This window comes from Enhydra lutris, unplaced genomic scaffold (assembly GCF_002288905.1).
Source record: "Enhydra lutris kenyoni isolate GAN:26980312 unplaced genomic scaffold, ASM228890v2 scaffoldscaffold6, whole genome shotgun sequence".
In the NCBI taxonomy this organism is placed as follows: Eukaryota; Metazoa; Chordata; class Mammalia; order Carnivora; family Mustelidae; genus Enhydra; species Enhydra lutris.
Window position 1 is genome coordinate 8,515,674 of NW_019154090.1, and position 23,568 is coordinate 8,539,241.

General features: G+C 48.5%; 1 protein-coding gene across 1 annotated transcript in view; it reads right to left on the reverse strand.

The window, feature by feature from the left end:
• LOC111141515 (teashirt zinc finger homeobox 2) overlaps nucleotides 1-23,058 on the reverse strand; it is a 173,073-nt gene extending 150,015 nt beyond the window's left edge. Inside the window, exons 1-2 of the mRNA XM_022494118.1 lie at nucleotides 23,037-23,058; nucleotides 19,846-22,921 (exon numbers count right to left, since the gene is read on the reverse strand). Coding sequence (XP_022349826.1) covers nucleotides 19,854-22,921; nucleotides 23,037-23,058 — 3,090 coding nt within the window. The 3' untranslated portion in view covers nucleotides 19,846-19,853. The remainder of the gene's footprint in view (nucleotides 1-19,845; nucleotides 22,922-23,036) is intronic.
• Nucleotides 23,059-23,568: the final 510 nt, after the last annotated feature.

The window sequence follows — 23,568 nt, forward strand, 5'->3', positions numbered from 1 at the left end:
GATCACAAGGATAACAGACTTCGAACTGAATATGGCTACACACAGTGTCTACATGGGTGTTTATCTTGGTGATTGAGTGGGTGTCCAGTCATCGGCGGGGAAAGAAGGGCATCACTTGGCTTTTTAATAGAGCTTTTCTCACGTTGTGGGGGCTGGCACAGTTTCTCAGTCCCCAAGTTTGGAAAACAGTTGTAGCTACGTCTTCCCTGCTCAGCACTGTGACACCCATCAGTCTGGGCAATGCCCGGGGCCACCATCTGTCTCGCTCGCCTCTGACTTCACTGAACGGCATCGGGCTAGAGAACCAGGGCGGCCTTTCAGGGCTGGCTCTCGTGACGGACCCGGGATGTCTACGATCATTTCCTCTGCTGCCTTTCATATCACTGAACTGAAATGATCAGACCTGTCAAGAGCGAGGGCCCCAGATGAAAGGCCAGTGCATTAAGACAGAGCATAATTACCAGCTTCTGAGTTTCTGACATTAATCGTTTTACTGAAAGAAGACAGTGGAGCTCCTCTCTCTCTCTCCCTCTCTCTCTCTTGCTGTCTTCCTCTGTCCATCTCTCTTTTATTGCCAACACACGGGAATTATAGAGGGGTGGGGGGCTGGGGAGAAAAAAAACCCCACCAACAACAAGGTTTGCTAATTAAAAGTAATATGTTTTGCCCCCCCCTTTTTTTTGGCAATTTGATAACACAAAACACTTCCTTGGGGGCTACAGGGGGAAACAAACTGAGACAGATAAAAAATGTTTTGTGTTCATCCAAGCACAACTATGTTAATGCGTATTATCCCATTAATGCGCATCAACATCGAGGATCGGCTCACCAATGCAAGCAAGAAGCATACACTTATCATCATTTGATAACATGTTTGATGACAGATTGACGGGAGATTTGCAAATGTGAACTGGCATCAGTGTTGCTAACTTCAGCTTCTGCCGCCGCCTCTGCTATGCCAGCATATTTATGTGCATAATTTGATTTCTCAGCCACACTGTTAGTACATTTTTAATATTAACTATGCACGAACAGACAGCCGAACTTAAGTTGCACTGATGGTTGGAGTTCATTAGATTGAAAAAGATGGGCATGCATGACTAAGATGGAGGTGGCCGTCCAGCATCCAGGAAGCTACTCTGAGCAGACACACTCCATTCTCAACACGCCCGAGCTACACGCCTCACCGTATCAGAAGTGGCAGGAAGGAAGGAGTGGAAGGAGAAGGAGGGAGCCCCTGCCCTGGGCATCCGTTCACGCCACGGAGCCCCGGTGATGGCCGCATGCTCGCTGGCTTTCCCTCCACCGCCTCTGCTCACGCCAAACCCATCACAACCCTACACTCACACCCGTCACTTCTTAGGGAGCAGGAAAGTGCTGGCTGCTCTTTGCTCCCCATGAACCCAGGCCACAGGACGCTGCTCAGGAAAGCTTTTAGAAGTGGGAGCAGGGCGAATCATGGCTATTTCGTGGACGTACACCCACCCGTGATTGCATTTTTGCTCCCAATGCATAACACTTGCTACCTTTCCATTCCTTCATCTGTAAAATGGGCACAAGGATAGCCCCTACTCTACGGGGGTTCGAGCTTAAAGAAGCTGAAGAAGAGAAGCGCTAAGCCGAGCGTTTGGCATAGAACAAGCTCACAGTATATGTTCATTCTTATCATTTTATTTCTGCATTTTTGGGGGGGGTAATTTTAAAAAAAATGTAGACAGCTGCTCGACAGGCCCTCGAATCAAACAAATCTGGGGTTTCAACCCCAGCTCCACGATGTCAAGGCTATGTAATGATGGTTAAATCACTTAACTTTTGTGGACTTTCGCTACCTTATTGGCAAAACGGGGTGATCCCAGGGACCCATTCATTGGGCATGCTGGCCATGACGTATAAAGGGTCTACAAGGCCTTGGACCCAGTGCGCACTCAGTAGGTCTTAGCTTTTATTTTCTTTGTGGATTGGGACAGTGCTTATGTTCTGGCAGTGCTAGGGGAGTCTATCAAAAATACATTCAAATTTTTGTTCTGCTTCCTAACTGTATGATAACCTCTGTAACACTCGGTTTTTTTCCCCTACAAAATGGGGACCCACGACGGGACCGTTTCTGGAGATTTGGAGAGGATGAAAGGAGAGAACACTGTTAGCATGCTTATTCAACATTAATTCATTGTTGCTGAAGTCTGTGTCTTTGTGGCTTCAGGGGTACCTGGCACATAATAAATGCTCAATTAATATTTGTTGATTGAATAAGTGCTAGAGAGCGCTATGGCTACTAGGCAATGCCCAGGTCAGTCCTGGGAAAGATCTGTCTAGGGAAGAGGGCAAAAGGCCTCCAGAAGTCTGGGGCTGAGCTCAGTGGGTAACCCAAACAGCACAAGAATACACAGAGTATGTTTTTGGAAGGCATCAGAGACACAGATGAACAGCTTTCCCAGGCAAACCAGTGAAAGAGAGAAAACTGGCGTTTGAGCACCTACTATGTGCATTGTGCTAGGAGCTCCCTTAGCTTTTTCTCATTTAACCTTCACCACAGATGACTTGTAGTGGGACATTATTATTCCCATTTTAGAGACAAAGAAACTGAGGTTGGACTATAAGCCGAGTCTGGAGGGCAGGACAGGGGCTCCGAGAGAGAGAACCCTCACTTCAAATTTGCCGACTGGACCTCAGAGAGGTAGGAACCCTCTGTGGGGGACACAACTGACGAGCGCTAGAGTTTGGACCAGAGCTCGGTGCCAGCACCGAGCCCCAAGCACTTCCTAGCCGCCCCTCCCAGGCGGGAGACTAGAAAGAATAAACGCACAGTGGTTAACCGGCCTCTGTGTGCACTGCGGAGGGGGCATTCCTGTGTTGAGGCAGGTGACTCGCATCATTTGCCAGCTGTGATGAGGGGGCCTTGCGGGGACTCTCAGATGGGGCGAGAACGTGGACACAGGGAAGCCCATCTGAAGAGAACACTGTAGTGAAGCTTTGAGTCCCTTATCCTTGTGCCTCGCCCTTGCCTCCCGCATGTTTTTCCTTCTGACAGACACAGGTGCAACTCTCTTCCGTGGGTGGCCCGTGACGACTGGGGATGCTCTGACTGCACGGGTCATGTGCCAGTGGGTTCTTCAAGCTGACGCCCCACCCAGGACAGCTCCTCACCGCTGATGGACTGAGGTCAGAGGACCAGAGCCCAGCCCCTACCTCCAGAGGGGTCAAAGTCGGGGGGCAGCGTGAACACCGTTGAGCTTCCCGGGGGATCAGGGTGAGGCCGGGGCTTTTCCTGAAATGACACCCCTGCCTGGCTTTCTGCCCTCCTCTGACTGGTTTCCTCTGGGAGCACATTCCTGAGAAATGACTTATCCAGGAATCTTCATACCAGGGTCTGCTTCTGGAGCCTGCACCCAAGATGCCATCCCATTAGACCAGGGACCGGCAAACTGCAGTCCCTGGGCCAGATCCGGCCCCCACCTGTTTCTTAAATACAATTTTATCGGCACTCATGGGTTATCTTTATGGGTCCTTTATGGGACATCTGTGGCCGCCTTTGTGGTGGAGTCGAGTTGCTGTGGCATATACGACATGTCCCATGAAGCCTCAAGTATTTACTCTGTCCCGAAATAAATCAAGTTTGCCGAGCGCTATGCTAGATAATACTTAGAACACACCAAGCTCTCTCCCACCTTAGAAACTTTGCGTGTGCTGATCCTTCTGCCTGGCGTTCTCCTTCCTTGACTCAGTGAATGATCGATTGCTTCTCACTTTTTAGGTCTCAGCGCAAATGTCACTTCCCCAGAAGGGCCTTCCCTGCCCACCCATCTAAAGGAGCCTTCGGCGTCTCTATTCCGTTGCCTCCCATTGACCTTGTATTCTCGGCACTCACGGCACTCACGGTACCGACTGCCTTTGTTTATTGGCTGCGGCTCCCTCCAACTCTACCAACGAGCATGTAAGCTCTGCGAGGGGTAGAGTCCTTCTCCATCTGGCCCATTTCTGGATCCTTGTGCCTGTACACAGTACGGACTCAAAAATATCTGTTGACTGAATGATGAGAAATAGCGTGAAACCCTTTAGAAGGCCGTGGGGGGTAGAAGTCAGGTGCCGCCTTCATACCAGTGGGGGCTAGAAGTCAGGTGCTGCCTTACGATGGCGCTGGGTAATCTGATCCTCATTTTGAATCCATACTCCCAAAGCAATGGGAACATATTTCATACTCAAGCTGCATTAGTGCCTAGACATTTATTGCCTCTGGTATTAATATGCTTGTTTTGCCACAATATGTAATGGGAGGTCACTTTATGTTATAAGCTATAATTTTTGAATTTTATGATATAAATTGACCTGCTTCAGGAACCTGGCTATAAAGAACCTTGCTGTCAAGGGGTCAAGAAAAAGTTATGCTGCGTTAATGGTTTTAATTAATGCATTAATTTCACAAGTTTTTCGTGGGAGCTTAATATGTGTAGGATCCATCTGAGATGTCCAAGGAGCTTCCTGGTAAGCACGCTCACACACATAAACATCTGTGATTCATTCTGCACACGGACGCCAGAATTATCCTTAGAAATGCCAATTACATCATGGTATCCGCTATTTAAATCCCCCCCAATAAATTTGGAATAATCTAAACTTATCAGTCTGTGCTAAATACTCAAACTTCTTTCTCTCTGAGCTCATAGAGTTCCAGAAACACTGATCTTCTTTCAGTTTCCCTCAATGTGCCCAGCTTTTACTTGCCTCGGGGTCTTTGCACTTGCTGTCCCTGCCTCAAATCCTCTTTTCACTGATTTCAGGACTGGCTCCCTTGGTCCTTCATGTTTCAGATGTCATCCCTCAAAGAGGCCTTCTAGGAGCACCCTAAGTAAATTAACATTGCTGCTACCCAGGCCTTAAGTACTTTGTTTATTTCCTTCATGGGATCTGAACTATCTTATTTATTAACTTGTTTTCTTGTTTCTTGTCTTTCTCCTTCTATAAGATCTTCAAGGGAGGAAAACATCCATTGGTTCACTGCTATGTTCGTGGAGCATAGCACAGTGCTGAGACATAAGGAAATGTACAAGTAAATAACATACTATGAGATAGATGTAAATCTAATAAAGGAAATAAAACAGGGTGATAGGAAAGAGATATTTGAGAAGGCTGGATGGCTTTAGATCAGGGCTTGGCAAAAAAATAGCCCATGGGCCAAATCAAGCACCTCATTTGTTTCTGTAGGGCCCACAAACTAGAATCGTGTTCACATTTTCAAATGGTTGAAAGAGTCCAAAGAAGAATACTTTAGGGGGGTGCCTGGGTGGCTCAGTCAGTTGAATGTCTGACTCTTGATTTCAGCAATGATCATGACCTCAGGGTCATGGGACTGAGCCCTGTGTGGGGCTTTGCCCTCAGAAGGAGTCTGCTTGAAATGATCTCTCTCCCTCTTGCTCTGCCTTTCCCTCTGTTCATGCACTCAATTTTTCTCTCAAAAATAAACAAAAATAAATCTTGAATGAAAAATGCTTTTTATGACCCATGAAAACTGTGAAATTCGAGTGTCAGTGTCTATCAATAAAGTTTTATTAGAAGATAGCCGCACCCATTCATTCACACAACCCCCATTACTGCTTTCACGCTGCAATGACAGAATGAACCACGGTGACAGGCTCTGACCCAGAAAATATTTACTTTTGGACCCTTCACAGAAATGTTGATGATTTTCAGGGACGAGTCCTTGAAGAAGATGACGTTGAAGCTAAGATTTCAGTAATGAGAATGGTTAATCTAGAGATCAGAAAGATGACATTTGAAGTTCCTCAGGTAGAAAAAACACTAATGGGGTGCCTGGGTGGCTCAGAGGGTTAAACCCTCTGCCTTCGGCTCAGGTCATGATCCCAGGGTCCTGGGATCGAGCCCCGCATCGGGCTCTCTGCTCAGCAGGGAGCCTGCTTCCTCCTCTCTCTCTTCCTCTCTCTCTTCCTCTCTCTCTGCCTATCTCTCTGCCTACTTGTGATCTCTGTCTGTCAAATAAATAAATAAAATATTAAAAAAAAAAAGAAAAAACACTCATGAAACGGTAGCTCTTCTTATTATGCCATGAGCTTTGAGTTAGGACTTTCAATCTAGTAGTTGTGGGCTGGGCATACTGACGCAGGGTAGTCCCGGCAAGAGATAGGGTGTGCGTCCATGGACCCACCTCCTGTAGACACAGAAGTGGAGCAGGTGAAGTGACAGAAATATTATGGAGGTCCAGTAAAAAAATTAGTAGTGACATGGACAGTGGTGGGAAAGATGAGAGAAAAAGGTAGGTCTACTGATCCTATGCCGGGGAACCAGGGCTTGAATGGGACTACTCTCAGTCATGCAGAATCAGAAAATTAGCAGGTGTTAGGAGAGTGAACAGATGGCCTAGGTCAAGCTTGAACAAGATGAGTTGGATTTAGGGTCATCCCCACCCCTACCCCAAATCTCCACTAATATCACAACCCTTCTGGCCATACCAATCTCAGCCCGAGCTGTAACATGCTGAGCCCACGTAAGGCTTCCAGGACTGTGAGTCTGAGCCAGCCTGAAGCGGCGGCATCCTGTATTCCCAGCCCTAGGCATCACTTTGAGTATTCTGGCGGCACGGGCCGACTCAAGTGCACCTCTGTAGGTGACACTCTTGGGAAACAGACACTCACCTGAACTCCTAAGCTCTTAGGTGGGATAGAACCCTGGTGCTGGTCTAGGCAATCTAGCTGTTCCTCTGAAAATGAAGACAAAACAGGGGAAACCTGAGCCAAACGACTGGAAAAGACTAAGTTCCCACGACATGTGTCTTTTGAACCCAAGATTCATCTGTGCGTGAAACCAACTCTATCCTTGGATGAACTGATTTACTGGTTTACTAAACTCCCTGGTTTACTAAATTAGGTTTGATTTGGTTTGCAGTCAATTATAAATAACAGATTGTGATAAACACAATTTAGAGTTAGCATGCTGATCAGTTTTAACTATTGCTCCCAAAGTGATTTTGCATCCCATCCTTTCAGAGTTAAGGAAGATATTAAGCGAAGTCAGGAGGGGGACCTATTCCCTTTACTGCTAATCAGCTCATGAGATGGAAAACGCCTCCTGATACAGTAGAAACAACTGAACTGATATTGTGTATCCTGTTATTAAGTGATCTCAGGGGAGTCCTATAAAACCCTGAACCATTTCCTGCTTTCCTGGAATTTGGATCTCTCCTCTAGTTGCTTCTCGTCAGCTTCTGTTCTCTCCGCTCTAAGGGACGATCTAGAGGGTCTCACCTTCTTGGTCTGACTTGATTTTGTACATTAAACTAGGACCTTCCTTGCGGTCCGTGCTGCTTGTTCATCAAGACAGAGGGTCAGACAGGCGCAATGACTGAATTCAAGCTAATAAAAGCAAACTTTTTTTTAGAGCACTCACAACGTGCCCAGTACTATGCTTAAAACAGGGGGTCTCAAAATGTGGTCCCTGGACGAGCATCCTGTTACCATCAGGGAATTTGTTAGAAATTCCAATTAAATGGCCCCACCCAAGATCTACCGAATCTGATGCTCTGGGAAATGGGTTCAGCCATCTGCGTTTTAACAAACCCTCCAGATGATTCTCAAGTTTGAGAACAATTGGCTCAGAGTATTGACCTAGATTGTCTCCCGAGAGCTCATCTACGGAGCCCTGAGCTAGGAGAGTTACCCCCATTTTACAGATAAAGAAGCTGCATGTTAGAGAGGTGAAGCATTTGCTCTTCCTGCTAGGGAACAGTGCAACATGGATTCAAAGCCACAGACCTCTCCAGAGCTCTCCAGTGAGGGCGGACATAGCACCCGTATTCCCAGACCCTGTACCTGGCTCACATTCTGGCCGTCTGGCAGATACGCCACCTGAGAGTCACACGTCCTACTGCTTTTTTGCTGATTCCTAGGGAGCCTTAGGACCTCTTCTCAACCTCCAAGAAACTTTAAAAAAGAAAAAAAAAGCTCGAAGAGAAACAAAAGGCAGCCATAGAACAGAATCCCAGCTTCAGAATCAAACACGCCTCAGGTCGCCTGGGGTCCCGGGGCTTGCCCAGTGCGCCCGAGGAATGAGCATCAGCTTGTAACCGCCTCTCTTGAAAATCACCTTCTCCTTTCTGGGTCCCCTCTTCTCATGCACTGCATTTCTCCCCAGCTAGAACCTTGTGGTCACAGATGCCACTTTGCTCAAAGTGATTTATAAGCAATCGCTAATGTTCAGTTATAATTCCCCATTTCAGATGCGAAAATGGCTCATCATATTCACCACAAAGGGCCTCTCTACAATGATATATAATTTAAAAATTAACACGAGGACAGAGGAGACTCTGCATTTTTGAACTAGGAACTTAGAGATTCAGAGGTTACAACTTGATAAGGTGAGCTCGAGGAATTAGAGGAGTCATTAAAGCAAATGCCTCTGCCCCATGTTTCCATGACTTCAGAGCTTTTCTAGCATCTTCCAGTTCACTCGCTCTTGTCAAAGTGCAAGCCCACAAATGGTATATTTATATTAGGGTATTATCCCCCATCGTTACAAACACTCTCTAATTCCTGACGTAGACCTTTCCGACATAAACCATGCTGTCAGAGGACAAACAAAGCAGAAAAGGGAAAAAAAATCAATGTTCGACCTCCAGCAAGGGCCAAACAGACCTGAGCAATGTGACCAAAAAAAAGCTGATGGAGATTCTCTGGAAGAACCCATCGCTGTGTTTACAGCATCACTGGCTCCGGGTGGAGTAGACCCAGAGGACTCTGGAGTGTCTGATAGGCAGCGCGCCCATCTCCAGAGGAGGGGTTGTTGACGTTGACAGACACGGGGGAACAAGGCAGGGACAGAGAAAGCGAGCTGGTATACGAGCGGAAGATAGCATAGTGGTTTTGCATGCCGAACGCCCAAGATCCTTTCACGCTCGTTTTGGCTCAACCACTCACGGCCTTGTGACCAAGCCATGACCCAGCCTGCTCCAACATCCAGTGATCGCAATTATGGATTGCAAATTTATTGACCTTTGACATCCACATCAGCCTTCCTCTGATCAACAGAAGTCTCTGCCACCAAGCTGAGTAATTACAGAAGATTTCAGCAGTCATGGGGATGCCAAAAAGGTCATTAAATCATCTTGAAAAAACAACGTGTTCCTCCATTTCGTCGTGCCAGTAAATCTTCCTTTGGAGTCAGGACCACCTAGGGTGGATGCTGTGGGGAGAAAGGGGCTGAATTACAGAATGGAGGGAGGAATTAAATTAGGATTGAAAAATAGGAAGGCAAGCACAGCAGGGACCTCTTGGTTTGTACTTCATAATTTCTGGAGGAGCATAAAGACCATGGCTTACTTTTATCAAGAAATGGATTGTCCTCAGGAAATAGGTAGTAATGTCTCACTTAGGAGCTGGGGGTCGTCCCGGGGAAATTCTGGAAGAGAGGTTGTACCTAGAAGCCCACCCCAGGGCAGGCCCCACAGTATGAAGGTGAATTTGTCCTGATGCCTCCCCATGACTTCTCTGTTTGATATTCCTTCTCTTTTGTAGGCACTCATGGCTGTGAGTGGCCTGGAACCCCCCAAGGCCACTCGCTCCTCTCCATGCTCCCTGCCTTTACGGCCTCCCTGTCCTTCCCATCCCCTCCTCACAGGCCCACGTTTGCCCTTGACTGCTCTCATCCATTCTACACTCTGTAAGCACAGTAGTCTTCTGAAGGGCAAAGTAGATCATGGCCTTGTCCTCCTAAACCCCTTCAATGGCTTCTCATTGGGCTTGGGATGAAAAAGTCTAAAGTTGTCAGGATGTTCTACAAAGCGCTGACTTGCCTCATGTCCCCACCGCACCCCAACCACGCCCCGATGCCTCCAATCCCAGCCCTCGACACGGCCTTTCCCTGAATCAGATGTACCAACCCTTCTGTTTTCCCACCTGGAATGTTCTGCCCTCAATTTGTCACGTGACCGCTCCTTCTCAACCTCCTTAGTTCTCTTCCCTGCCCCTCTTCCCCCCACTGTTTAAAGTAGGTGGCCGCCATCACCGCGCAGATCACACCGTATCCCTTGGCAGCCCCAATTTCCTCAGAAATTGTTACTTTTATTTGTGTTTCCAAATGTGAGCTGTCCCTATTATTATCAACGTGTGTCCTCTGATTAGAATGTAAGATCTGGTTTCCTCTCTTCTGGGGGTGTAGCCCAGCACTCACGACAGAGCCCGGCTCACGGCCGCTTCTCCAAGAGCGTGAATTAAAGGACCGAATGAAGGTCTCCGCTCCTCCCGGTGCGGGAGGCTTGACTCATTCCCCTGAAGGCATCTGTTGGCTTTGCTCCCGTGGGCGAGCATACCTCAAAAAATGACATTTCTTAGGCCTCATGGCAATGTTAGTCCTCTGGGCAAATCACTGGACCGTGGGCTGGAAATGCTTCTCACTTTCTTGCACTTTGCTGGGCTTCATAGAGCCTGAAATTTCCTTCCTTTGGGGCTTCTATTATGCGCTGTGCTCTGTGCGAAGGCTTTCACCTCCTTTACCTATTCCGTCTGCCGGACTGATGGGCGACACGGGCATTACCGTTATTTCACATGTGGGGGACGTCCCAGGAAGTTATGATCACCTCCTAGATACTGTCCTTCCCTCCTCCCTTCCGACCAAAATTTACAGAGTCTGTACATGGGGAGCTAATCAGATGCAGCCCCGGCCTCCTGGACCTCAGAGGTGGATGCCACGTTCACCTTCAGGGAAGAGGCTGGTGCTCCACCGCATCCAAGCCCCACAAAGTCAACTTCGTGGAAATGATGTTTGACTCTTTCAATAACGCAAACCTGTATTGAACATCTGTCTCGGTAAGGCTCAAAAGATAAGTTTATAGGCTGGAGGGGAGCCATCATACGTGTATCCCCCAACTTCTCTGCCTGACCAGCATCTCCTCTATGCCATCTTCTCCCTGAAACACAGCTCTGGTCACACCAAACAACAGGCATTTTCTGGAACGAACCCCCCACTCGACCTCACTTATGAGGCTTTCCTCTTGCCATTCCTTTCGTCCTGGTGCCCACCCCCTTTGCCACCTGCTAGTGCTTTTTCTCATTCTGGACGCAGCCTAGATCTCTGCTGATCGGATCAGACGTCCTCGAACCCTCTCGGCTCCCGCTCACTCAGTACCTCAGTACTCTCCCTGTGATGACACTGAGCTCAGTGTAAGCCTTGGTGGTGTCTTGTCCTTCTTCCATGATGGACTGTCTGCGTTCTGAGGGCAGAGCCCATTTCTGTGTCATGCACCACTGTGGTCCTCGCATGGGCCACTGTCCCAACATGTAATGTCTACTGTGTGATGCATGTTTTCACATTTGTCTTTCCCCAATGGACGTTCCTGAGACACAAAATCTGACTTGGTTGCAGCACATTATGACCGTGGCGGTTGCCATTAGAATTAAAATCCTTGGACACATTAACCCGCCCTTCATTCTAAGGCTGTTGTATGTTAACAATGATAAGAGCAGCTCTCTTTAATGGGTCATTTCTGTGTGCCTGATATTGTACCAGGAAGACCCTTGGTAGGTTTTCTTTCATTTTATCCCTGTAACACTACGTGAAGCCAGCCTTCATGCAGCCACTTGACAGAAGAGGAGCTGAGGGTCAGAGAGGTGACGTGACCTGCCCTTGGTCTCTCAGCTAGGAAGTGGAGATGTGGCCCCAGGGCCCAGGACTCAGTGGCTCCAGAGCCCATGTACCTCCTTTAGTTTAGCTTCGCAAGCTTCTCTCGTGGGATTTCTGGGCATTAGGTTGTCCCGTCTCCTGAGACTTTGTGACAGGCCTTCCCTCCACTCCAGCATCCTCTCACTTCCCGTTCTTACATTTCTGGGATGACAAAGTCCTGATTGGTCCTCCGACTTCTCAGCCAGAGCCAATGCTACCCAATAGGGACTCATCTCCATGGTTACCGCACACCAGAGAATCCACGGGAAGGTGGCACGGGGAGAAGTGGAGGCTACAGCAAATATGGGGGGAGGAGGGAGTCATAAACAATTAAACATGACAAAATCCTCTGGTGAACAAAAATAGAATTATTTGACTGTGAAATCAAGTAATGTAGCATTGAAAATAACATCACCTGAAACATCATTTTTTTCTCCATAGATGAACAAAATACCACATAAAACCAGGCACAGTGAAAGTGCCAATTTGCTGGAGGGCCCGGGAGGGAGAAAGTTGTCCATGTCAAAGATTTGGCCTTTCAGGATACTGGAACTTTTTCTTTTTTTTTTTTTGCCCCCCTTCCACTTCTCTCCCCTGCCAGTAACTTGGGGACGGGTTCCCACCTCACGCTCTGGTGCAGCGCCCGATAGAATTTAACCCCAGAGATACCAGAAAGGCGCTGGGAGAAGTTTCAGCCAAAATTCTGGCTTGAGGTAAATCATTTCTTTGCCCACCCCTGATTTCAGGTCTACCACGTGCTAGCTCTGTGAGCCTGGGATCACCTCACCTGTCTGAGGGCCGGTTTCCTCACCCGTAAGCTGGATGGCATTATCCTTCTTTCTTTGCCGAGTTTTAGGGTAAGACTGATTGAGGTAATACACACATAGACCACCAGAGTACAAGAGCCGGGATATCGTAAATGCACAGTAAATGTTAATTCTCCGTCAGGATCAATCATGGCGAGAACAGTGGCGGTAGCAGACGCTGCTAAGCACTGCTTTCTTACCACATCTAATCAACACCATCACCGTCATTATCTGCACTGGGACTCCAGTGTAGACCTTCCTAAGCATGGCATAGCCACTGGCAAGTTTGGACGGTAGCAAGTGGAATTTTTCAAGGTAGCTGGTGGCAGAGAGAAAAAAAGCAGAACCAAGAGGGAAAGAAATGCAGGTTAATGCTATATCCATCTTTTCTCGGGCACCCCAACCCTCCCCCCCATACTTCCATGCCTCCTGCCACCCTCCAACCATCCAGAGCTGATTTAATTAAGTCTGTCCTCATAGTCTCTCCCGATTTCTTCAAATAAAATGGAAAATCCATCCTACATCTTGATCTAAGCCTTCAGCAAACAGAAAGAGATTGTTTTGAGGCAGGTGATCAAGGTGGGCAATTAAGAGGAGGGTGAGGTTCATGGAGCGCCTGCTTGGTGGGCCAGACCCGGGGCGGAGCTCTGTCCCTACATGATTTCAGCTAGTCTGCAACACAAGCAGGAAGAGGAAGAAAGGACCTGCATTCACCACTCCCTGGTCTCCGCCAGTCTTGCTCCTCAACCTGGACGTGGATTTTTTTTTTTCAAGTTTTCACAGCATCGCTAAAAGATAACCCCCAAAGGAATGCCCTCCATGCCTAAACATATGCTATGTCTCCAGCAAGTAAGAAAAACCAAACCAAACCTAACCAAACCAAAACAAAACAAAACAAAAAAACAAATAAAAAGACCGGAGAAATAAAGACCATTCCAGGAAAAACAACCACCAGCACTTTCCACGGAGCCCTGGTTTCCCGGGCTCTGGGGGCACGTGTTCTCGACAGCAGCACAAAGTTCTCTAAAGGCCCCCAAAGGTGACGTGCGCCTTCGGCTCCCGGCAGCCCCCTTTTCCCTGCCTTGTGAGCCTCCGGTAACATTTACACTGGATTTAATGGGAGGACATGACATGCACTGATTTCCAACCAACTCCTGTTCTTTCAGGGGAAGCGTCCGGAAAGCCAGCAGCGGCACCTCACAGCCTCTTCTGTTCTGGTACCCCTAACGTGATCTCCGTGGCCCACATATCATCGAACACACCGCCCTGCGGTTCCTGCAGGGCGTGGCATCAGGAGTGATTTAAAATCCCCGCATTGCTAAAATGCATTGTTCTTCATCAAGTTGAGTCATTTTTATGTGATGTGTCAAGCTCTCTAACAAATAATTTCTGCCAGACAAATCAAGTTCCTCGTCTTAGAGCCGTGGCTAAATAGTTTATAGCTTTAATCTGCTCACCGAGGTGTGCAGTCTATGACAGTAATTATAAATGCAAGGAGGAATTATAGCTGAATGCTTTAACTGCATTAGGAGCCGTTTGATGAACAATCATGAGAGCCTGCTCGGTTCCAACAATAGAGGGCAAGTTAGTGTCAGTGCATTAGAGAGATTTCAGTTCTGCATGGCTTTGCCTCCCATTTACCACAGAATGTCACTTGTCTCCTATAAAGTAAAAAAAAAAAAAAAAAAAAAAAAAACCACTGTGGAAAGCTTTAAACTTGATAGTTAAAAAAAAAAGACAAAGAGAGAAATGCAGGGGCAACTGTTTATCATTATGACTTCTTCTCCTTCTTCTTCTTCTTCTTTTTTTCTGCCTGTTTTGTTTGGCGGCTGGTTTGGTTTCAAATTAGTTCGTTGAAGGTAGCTGCTTGTTTACTTTCTAGGGGCCTTCCAAAAAAAAAAAAAAAAAATCCTTCCTCAAACCTTTGCCGTGAAATCTCTATAGAGAAAGAATTCTTTAAATGAAGGGGCGAGTTCAGAATCCGCTGGGTAGATGCTCCAGGAATTGCCGTGTGTCCCTCCCCAGCCCCCCAACCCACCCTCGTGAGGTCCTGCTCTCCATCTGTATCTACCTAAGCTAATGACACAATTCAGCTCTTTATTTTCCCCTCCTCACTTTCGCGGAAAGACGTTTTTAATTTAGCTGAAGAATTACACAAATGTATTTTAAAGACATAAATCCATATAAAAAATATGAGCTAATTAAAACATTGCACTCCCTGTCGCTCATGGATTTTCAATTTAGCGAAAGAAAAAAGAATTGCATCTGGTTAAATGAAAAGATGATACTGATGGCAGATTGGAGTAAATGAAAAATAATGTTACTCTATATTAAAGCACCAAATTATACACGTCAGGATTGAGATTTCGAAGGTTCCCAATGAGGGGGACAGAGCAACAGAGAAGGGGACCGGCGATGCACGAGGGACGGAAGCCAGATCGCTTGCATAAAATGGAAACATTAAAACAGACGACACATTTGTTTCTGGCTGTGTAGGAAATACATGAGTCTTATAGCTGACCCTGTTTCTGAATTCTCATTTTGTTTCCCCTAAATGAGAGTCAGGATGAGGATCAAAAAAAAAAAAAAAATCCAGTACGTGTATATTTTCACTGGAATTCGGGTCATTCCTTGGTTGGATGCTATATGGTAAATGTCTAATTGGCTGACTGGCCAAGGACATCACAGTCGGGAGAACGAGGATGCTGTGCTCTAGGCTGCGGGCCAGTCCCAGGCCCCTGCGTTTCCATATTCAGTTTGCCACTGGAGCCTCTGAGAAGCTCAGGGGAGCTCTTGCCTATCTCTAGCTCATGTGTCACGATTACAGCCCTGTTGTCCATGTGGCCATGGGAGCATCTAGAAACCATCAGGCAAGGTGTCAGAGAAGCCAAGAGGCAGAAGAAGGTGATGAGTGCAGAACAGTCCTGAGCTTGAGTCCCTCTGTGCCCTGACTGCGCGCTCGGGGACAAATCACAAAGTCCTCCGAGCTCATTGCAAAATCAGAGCGGCATGAATCACCGTGCCTGGCCCGTGGAAGACGCCCGTAAGTGGGAGTTTTGCTGTCATTTGCTATCATTACGATCAAACTGCAAAGCTGAGGTTCCCGCGGGGGCATCTGGGGAGAGCCCACAGCTTCTACACACTTCAAGTGAGGCTGAAGAACATGGCAGAAACCCGTGGGCATTGTGGAGGACTAACTTTTCCCGTGAACCTACTAGTTGCCAGGCTTCCTGGAAAAGAGTTGCACAGGCTTATTTAATTCTCACAAATTTTCTAAGAGGGGAGAACCGTGTCCCCATTTTACAGACAGAGAATTGGGCCATAGCTTAGGGAGAGACGATGAGTTAGGATTTGCACCCAACCCCGAGAGCCTGGGCAGCCAGAGAAAGCATTAACATCACAAGCCCCAGAAACCATCATTCCCTCGGGGATCCGGCAGATGCCCCTCCCGTGTCCTCCATTCAGCGTTTACCCCGGGGCCACCCGTCTGCATGTCTGCCACGAGCCTCAAAGGCAGATTCTTGTTCTGGTCACCGGTTTATTCCCCGGGATCAGCGCGGTGTGAGGCCTGGAGAGATGGCCTTTTGGATAGGTGATAACGAATGAGCGAGGTTACGCGATTGTAGGAATTCATGCAGAATCTCTCTGCCTCCTTTTCCTCCCGTTACACGGTTGAATCCACCCCTACCTTATAGGGCCGTTTTGTGAGAATCAAGTGGAATAATGTTTGTAAAGCGCTTGCGGCAGGGCTGGCACATTTGGCTATCATAATCAGCATGTCTGCTAGCTCACCATCACACAGCCATTGCGGAGCAGAAGCTGGTGCGTAGTCAAAGCAAACCTATGTTTGTTGTAAGATGAAAGAAATGCAGGGCGGGGGAAAAGGAAGGAGGGAGGCAGGGAGGAAGGAAGGAAGGGAGGGAGGGAGGGAAGGAGGAATATTTATTTAATGGATGAATGAAAGGGTGATGTATCTTATAGACATTAATTAATACAGCCCTTTGCTTTTTCCAGAATGCCATAGAATCCGTATTGTTAGGGTTGCCAGACTGAGCGAATAAAAATACAGAATGCCCAGGAAAATCTGAATCTCAGATAAACAATGAGTACCCTTTTCAGTAAAAATATGGCCCCTGCAACGCTTGGGACAGCTTATTCTAAAAACTTACTTGTTGTGTATCTGAAATTCAGATTTAACTGGGTACCCCGTATTGTATTTGGTAAGTTTACATGCTGTTCACCCTGAATGTGTGTTTTTATCAAGTCACCCACAACAAAGGTGACAGTTACTGGACTAGAATTCATTTTTGCCCTGCATTTCAAGGCTAGGTGTGCTTTAAACGTGTACACTGGATTACACGATAATGACTATAATTTCAAGTCCTTGTGCATTTTAGACTCATTGATTTGCTCTTTGTTTAATTTCTATTATTCGAGAGCGTGTGGTTTTTAAAGGTATATGCAGATACTTACTGAAATCGTTTTAGATTACTTCTGTCCTAAAATAGGGATGCGCATTTAACATCATCTAATTAATTTTTAATGAAAAGTTGCCTTTAATATTTGGCAGAGCCTTTTGCAGGATTTACGACCTATCTAAGAAAGGAAAGGAAATTCAGGCCAAAATTTGCGTCTCACAGAGAACAGAGATAGGGCAAAGCTCCCAAGTTTTCCATAAAATCTTGACCATGCTTTCTAAAACATCATGTCATTTTGTACAATTTGCGCTATCATGCATACCAACGAAAATTAGAGTTCTGGATAACAGCAATCTCATTTTGTGATCACTTAAAAACCTATCTGCTTAATTCTAAGCAGTGGACAAGGTACTGTGTGGATGCTGTCCTAAGGGAGGACCTCGAGGGTGAAGGAATTCTTCCTGTACGTGGCCCGAGGATCAGAAAGCCCCCCCCCCGCCACCGTGCAAATGTGGGAGCTAGTCAGGCAGACTGTAATATCTTTAGTATTAACACAAACACACCATGCACACGCACCATTTTTTGTGTACACATAACACACGTATACACTTATGGTTCTGAATGAGTCTTAAATACTCAAACTTTCTTTTTCCTTAAATACTCAAACTCAGTCCTATTTCACGAGCACAGCGTCACGGTGTTTATCTAAGAATGGAGCTTTGGTTTCATATAATGATAACTCTGTGACGTGGGGCCTCCGCAGTCCAAACCAGAAATGTTTATTTTGTACACATGCAGAGGGATGAGAAAAGAGCTGTCCTATCCATGTGTTTAACAGATTTGTTAAGTGCCTTTTATGTAGGTTTTCCCAAATGATCAGTTTACCTTTGCTTCCTTAGAAGAGACATGCATGTTTCAGATTTTGACTAAGGCTTTCTTTTTCTCCCATCTTTCTACTTACGTATCGCAGTGTTTTGGCAGTGATATTAATTTTTTTCAAAGAATGATTACAGACCTAACAGGTGGAAAATTGGTCTTTATTGTAGCACAAATAAACATTCCCTATTTGTCCTCTTCACCATGGTTTGGACCTACCACTATGGGATTGGAAACATGTCTCTTCTCACTGGGTATTCTGTATATATCCACCTTTTTTTTTTTTTTTTTCCAAGGACCAGAAAAGTATAATAGCAAGTTACATACGATATAAAATGTTATATAGCAAATAAATAGAATGTTGCCAAGCCCCAAGCTCACTTATAGATTCAATAGATGAATTTTGGCTTTTCTTTCAATGGTGTGAGCTGAACAGATCATGCTTGGAAAGCAAGAGATGAATCTGCTAGTAACACATTTTAATTATCATGATAAAAACATGCAAACAAAACAACAGTCTTCATTTGGACCCAAGGAGCCGTTAGTTATAGGATGGGATCCCCTTTCATCAGAAGCTCTTAGATCTTCTTAGTGAGGGGACAGTCCCAGATTTTCACCCTTTATTTCCTCTTGACCATCCTCACACTTGGCAACCCCCCACACCTGGCCGCGAGGTGAGCCCGAAGCCACACCACGGAAGTACCCCTCCTCTGCCTGGAACTCGGCTACGGCTCAGACCTTTGTGGCTTGATCCAAAAATCTCCTATTTAGAAACAAAAGCTCTGACACTAGGGGCTAGTGAGGGCTTATATGTTACACTGACTGCTGATGCTCTTACTGCGAAGTGACCCAAAGAACGAATCGGTCACCTAGAGTGATGGAAACTGGACTCGAACGTGCGGAAGCTTTAAGTCAAGTCAGGTCCCTGTCCGGGGTGGGGCCCGAGGTGAAGCCGAGGAGGAGGACAACCTGAGTGTGTGGAGGCCCCTAGCATGTAGGGGGTATCATGCTGAGAGAAGGAAGTGGACAAAATACAGAAAAAAAGAAAAAAAAAAGAAAAAAAAGAAAAAGGAGATGAAAGGAGTGTGTGAAGGACCCAGCCTGGAAAACATCTGGAAGCAGCTGGTGTGACCAAGTCTGCCAACGTATTTGACCTTGGCTTCTGTCCTCTTTCCTGGAGGTGACATAGAGAGTCTGGGCACTGGTGACTATACAAGGCACAGAACTTCTATGATACATGATGCAGATGAACTTGAAGCTGTGGGACCGACCCCATGTGCATCAGCAATGGGTGTTCAGAAAGTCATCTGTTTCTTTAGGTAAAGGAAACTCAAGGGTATGCAGTTCAGCTACCTTGGTTAAACGTGGACGCTGATAATAGTCTATCTGAAAGCAAACCAGAGGACGAGAGAAGAAAACACGCTTCCTCTCTCTGGACCTCCGTGTTCTGCAGAGCATATTTTCCTGCTGTCTGACTGACTACACAGGGCAGCAGCTCTTTCCTAACAGACCTAATGGAGGCAAGAAACAGAGGGACGGGAGGGGAAGGGAGCAATCGGCCCGAAAGGAAGCCGCAAAAAGCATGAATTACAAGTAATAATAATCATAAAGTTCACGAGCTGATGGAGCGATCTCTGCATAGCAGCTGCCCCCAGGAACTCTACAGGGTTCGTCCTGCAGCTCACCCTTCGCTCCCGATCTAAGTCATTAGCATCGCTATGGGAAGGCGAGGGGGTGAATGGGACAGTGACGGAAGTCCGTACGTATTAATTAAAACGAGGTGTAGCCTTGGCTGGACCATCAGAGCTGGGCCCTGGGTCAGGAAGGAGGTCACGTACCACGCAGTGGGGCTCTGTGAACTCCATGTCTCTGAACCCATTTCCTGCTACTCATCACCGACCCTAACCGGGGGACAGTGAGATACTTAGGACTTATGTTCTAGTCTCTCATACCAATAAGTCCTATTCCAGCAGGCTACGGTCCTCTTGGTACCGAGACACATGAGCTGCCTCTACACGGACCCATCTCCCATCAGGACGTTCCTTGCAAGGCTACTGGGCCATCACCTGGGAGCAAACCCGTACCTGCAGAGCTACTCTTCATCCACGTCCGTTACAAACTGTGAATGGTGCTCGGGTGACTTGCTGTGCGTTTTGCTTAGGTGGAGTTTTACCGCGTGTTTGCTCACAAATGTCCGACAGCACAACTTACACTTGAATTTAGAGTCTGTGTCCTCTTCGCCAGCTATGGTTTCCGGAGACCTCTGAGCCGACGACACCCGGGAGATCTCTGGTTCCGCCTTGCTTTGCTGTTCCACGGCCACGCGGGTCATGTCCTTCATTTGGAAACCCAGGTGCGACTCTAAGTGACTGATGTAGGTAGAAGGCGTTCTGAACTGGGAGGCACAGTCACTGCAATAAAAGATAGGGTGTCCCTTGTCCATGTTTTTCAGAAACTTTGTCCCGCCCGTTTTCCTCAGCTGGTACTTGACGTTGGCCAGCCAGTGGCTGATGGTGGTCATGGAGAGCCCGGTGAACTTGGAGATCTGCATGCGCTCCTGAGGGCCCAGGTCGGAGAGCAGGTACTTGCCCTCGGACGTCTGGAAAAGGCTGGAGGCGAACTGCGCCTGCAGAATCAGAAGATGCTGAGGGTTCCAGTTGGACTGCCGGCCTTTCCTCTTATGCAACGTGGACACCTCGCTGGAGACGTCCTCGAAGCGCCTGACGTCCATTTCCAGCTTCACCGGGGGCCCGCGCGAGGAAGCGGCGGGCTTGGGCGTGGTGGCCTTGGGGAGGACCTTGACCATGTCGGCGATGTCAGACAGAGCGTGCTTCTGAGGGGGGGACGTGCAGGATTGTGCTTGCGAGGACTCGGCTTTCTTGCTCTTGGACTTGGTCAGGTCGATGGGCTGATCGTTGCTCTCGAACAGGTAGCGCCTGGACACGCTGGCCGGCCGCGTGGGGGCGGGACTCAGGCCCGGCTTGTCCACGACGCTGAGAGCCGACTTGTGGAACATCGAAATTGTGCTTGAGCTCGGGCTGGAGCAGGAAGGGGAGCGCAGGGGTTCCGTGGCCTTGCCCAGGTGGTTGTTGAGGACGGACTGCAGGGCGCTGAGCGGGTTGATGCACGGCAGGGCCGGCGCCCGCGGGGGGAGCGCGCATCCGTTGCTGAGAGGGGGCGCGGGCTCCAGGGGCGCGCGTTTCTCCGGCTCGCCGCCCTCCTCCCCCAGCCTGGCCTCCTCCTTCAGCAGGCAAGGCTCGGCCTTCTTGGATTCCGACGGGGTTTCGCTTTTGGCGAAAGCGTCCGCATCGCTGTGGCTGAAAGGCGACGCCTCCTCCTGGGGGCTCTCTTTCCCGCACTCCTTGGCGGCTTCCTCTTTGTCGTCCGGCTCCTTCTTCACTTGGGTGTATGGGGCCAGGTTGGCGGGCACGGAGACCAGCGGCATCACTTTCCACTTGGGGGCAATGGGCCTCAGCTTGTTGGGGAGGTTAGGCCGGATCTGCAGGACTTGGGATCCCAGGGGCAGAGCAGGCTTGGCGCCCTCGGCCAGCTGGTAGGCTGCGTGGATGCTGGGGTACGCGCTCCAGCTGGGAGCCCCGTTCTGGGCCTTGTTGATGGCTGTGGTGACGGTATTTTCCAGTGACTTCAGAATGTCCCCTCCGCCCTTGGAGCCGTCCTCCAGGTCCTCCTCCCTCAGATACTGATATTTCACGGTGGGGTCTAAAGGCTTTTGCAGGGGATCGTCATACTCCTCCCGTTTCATGCCTTTCTCATCCTTATTGCTCTCCTCCGGTTTCTCCTTCTTGCCCTCTTTCTTCAGCTCGGGGGTTGGGGCTGCCCCCTCGGAAGCAGAGTTACCCAAAGGCTTGGGAGCGAGCGAGTCACTGCTCGGGGTGTCGGACAGCGACTGCATCTTCTCCACGGCCAGGGGGTCCAGCACCAGCTGCTTGCCCTTCTTGGAGGCCGAGCTGGTGACCTTAAGGAAGTGGCCGGTGACCATCATGTGGGTGGTGAGCTGCTGCAGGGTGTCGTGTGAGCTCCCGCACTCCATGCACTTGAGGATCTGGGACTTGCAGGCCTCGAACTGCCACGTGTAGCTGGCGCCGTTCTGGTAGCCGTAGCGGTTGTTGGAGGAGAGCTGCAGGCCGGCGGGCTTCTGGGAGGAGAACGGGTCCGCCAGCGAGCCCGTGGTCGAATCAGGGGAACACGGCCGGTTGACGTCGAAGACGCGTTTCTTGGCCGGAGTGACCATTTTCGAGGAAATGGTTGGGACTGGCTCCTTCAAAGGCACTTTTTGGTAATGTTTTGTTTTTATCATGTGGACGCTCAGGTCTTGGAGGGAATCGAACGAGTCGCCACAAAACATGCACTTGAGAACCTTCTGGGCGTCCTCCTTGTCCATATCCTGGAAAGCCCGCTTCCGGGGCTTCGAGTAGCTGGCGGGGCGCAGCTTGTCCTTCTTGCGGTTGTCGTCTTGGTAGTGGCCCGTCTCGTTCATGTGCACGGTCAGCTCGACCAGCGTGTCGTAGGCGGCGCTGCACTGTCGGCAGCGGAACCGGCTGGCCCCGGTGAACACCGTCCCGCACATCTTGCTGCTCTGGCGGTACAGCTGCACGGAGCTGAACAGGCTGGGCTTCCCCACCGACCGGGACGGCAAGTTCTGCTGGAGGCTCTTGGACAGCGCGTCCTGGTGCCAGTCGAAATCCGTCTTGCTGCTGCCATTGCGGGTGTCGCAACTGCGCCGCTCGCCGCTGGACAGCTTGAAGCCGAGGCCCAGGCCCGACCAGTAGGAATCCGACAGGATGTTGGCGTAGACGGCGGTCATTTTATCCATGCAGTTGTGGCTTTCGTTGGGCAGCTTGGGGTGCACGCCGGCTTTCTGGTCCAAGGCATCCCGACCGCAGACGCTCTTGGCGTCCGACACCTGATCGCTGGCATCGCTCAGCAGAGACTCGTTCTCCGCATCCTGGTTGGACAAGTGGCTCCCGGGAGAGTTCTGGTAGCTGAAGCAGCCCTTCTGCTCCGGGCCCGTTTCTAGCTCCTCGTCTGTCCCTGGGTCATTGCTGCCCTGAAACTGAGCTACCGAACGGCTGTCCTCCTCTTCCTCCTCTTCTTCTTTTATTTCCTCCTCTTCCTTCAGCTGTTCCTCCTGGGCATAGCCTGCGAGGGAAGAAGAAGAAGAGATGAGGTAAGATGACAAGTGACCCCTGCCATCCCAAGCTCCCCACTGAGACTCGGTGCTTCCGAAACGGACTGGGATAGCAGTGGAATTTACGCTTTTGTGAACTGCAAGCCATGGACACGGGAAAAAGCCAAATGATATCTTTTGTGCTATCTCATGTATTTTTTTTTTTAATAGACAGGAGTCACACATCTTTATAAATGGCCAGGATCCCAAGTTAATAGTTTTCACACTTAAGGAGTATCACTCCAATGCTCCAACAGTGGGACAGTCTCTAAGTCCATAGGTAGGACTTTCGAGAAAGCTGGATGGAAATTCCAACCCTACAAAGACAGTTCTCTCTAGAGAAGGACGTTGGCTCATAAGAAAACTAAGACTTGACCCTTAGCATCTCTGTGGTAGGGTTTCTCAAGACACTGGGATATACTGGCATACAGTTTCTTAATAAATTATTGTTGAGTGCTCACAGGTAATTTAGATGCATGGCCATTATATTTTTGATAGCCAGACTCTTTTTGTTATAACATTTTTATTTGTAGAGAGTCACACAGCAGAAAGAGAGATTATGGAGTATTGAATGAAATCTTCCATTGATAGCCTAAAAATTATGTAAGCTCAGCAAACA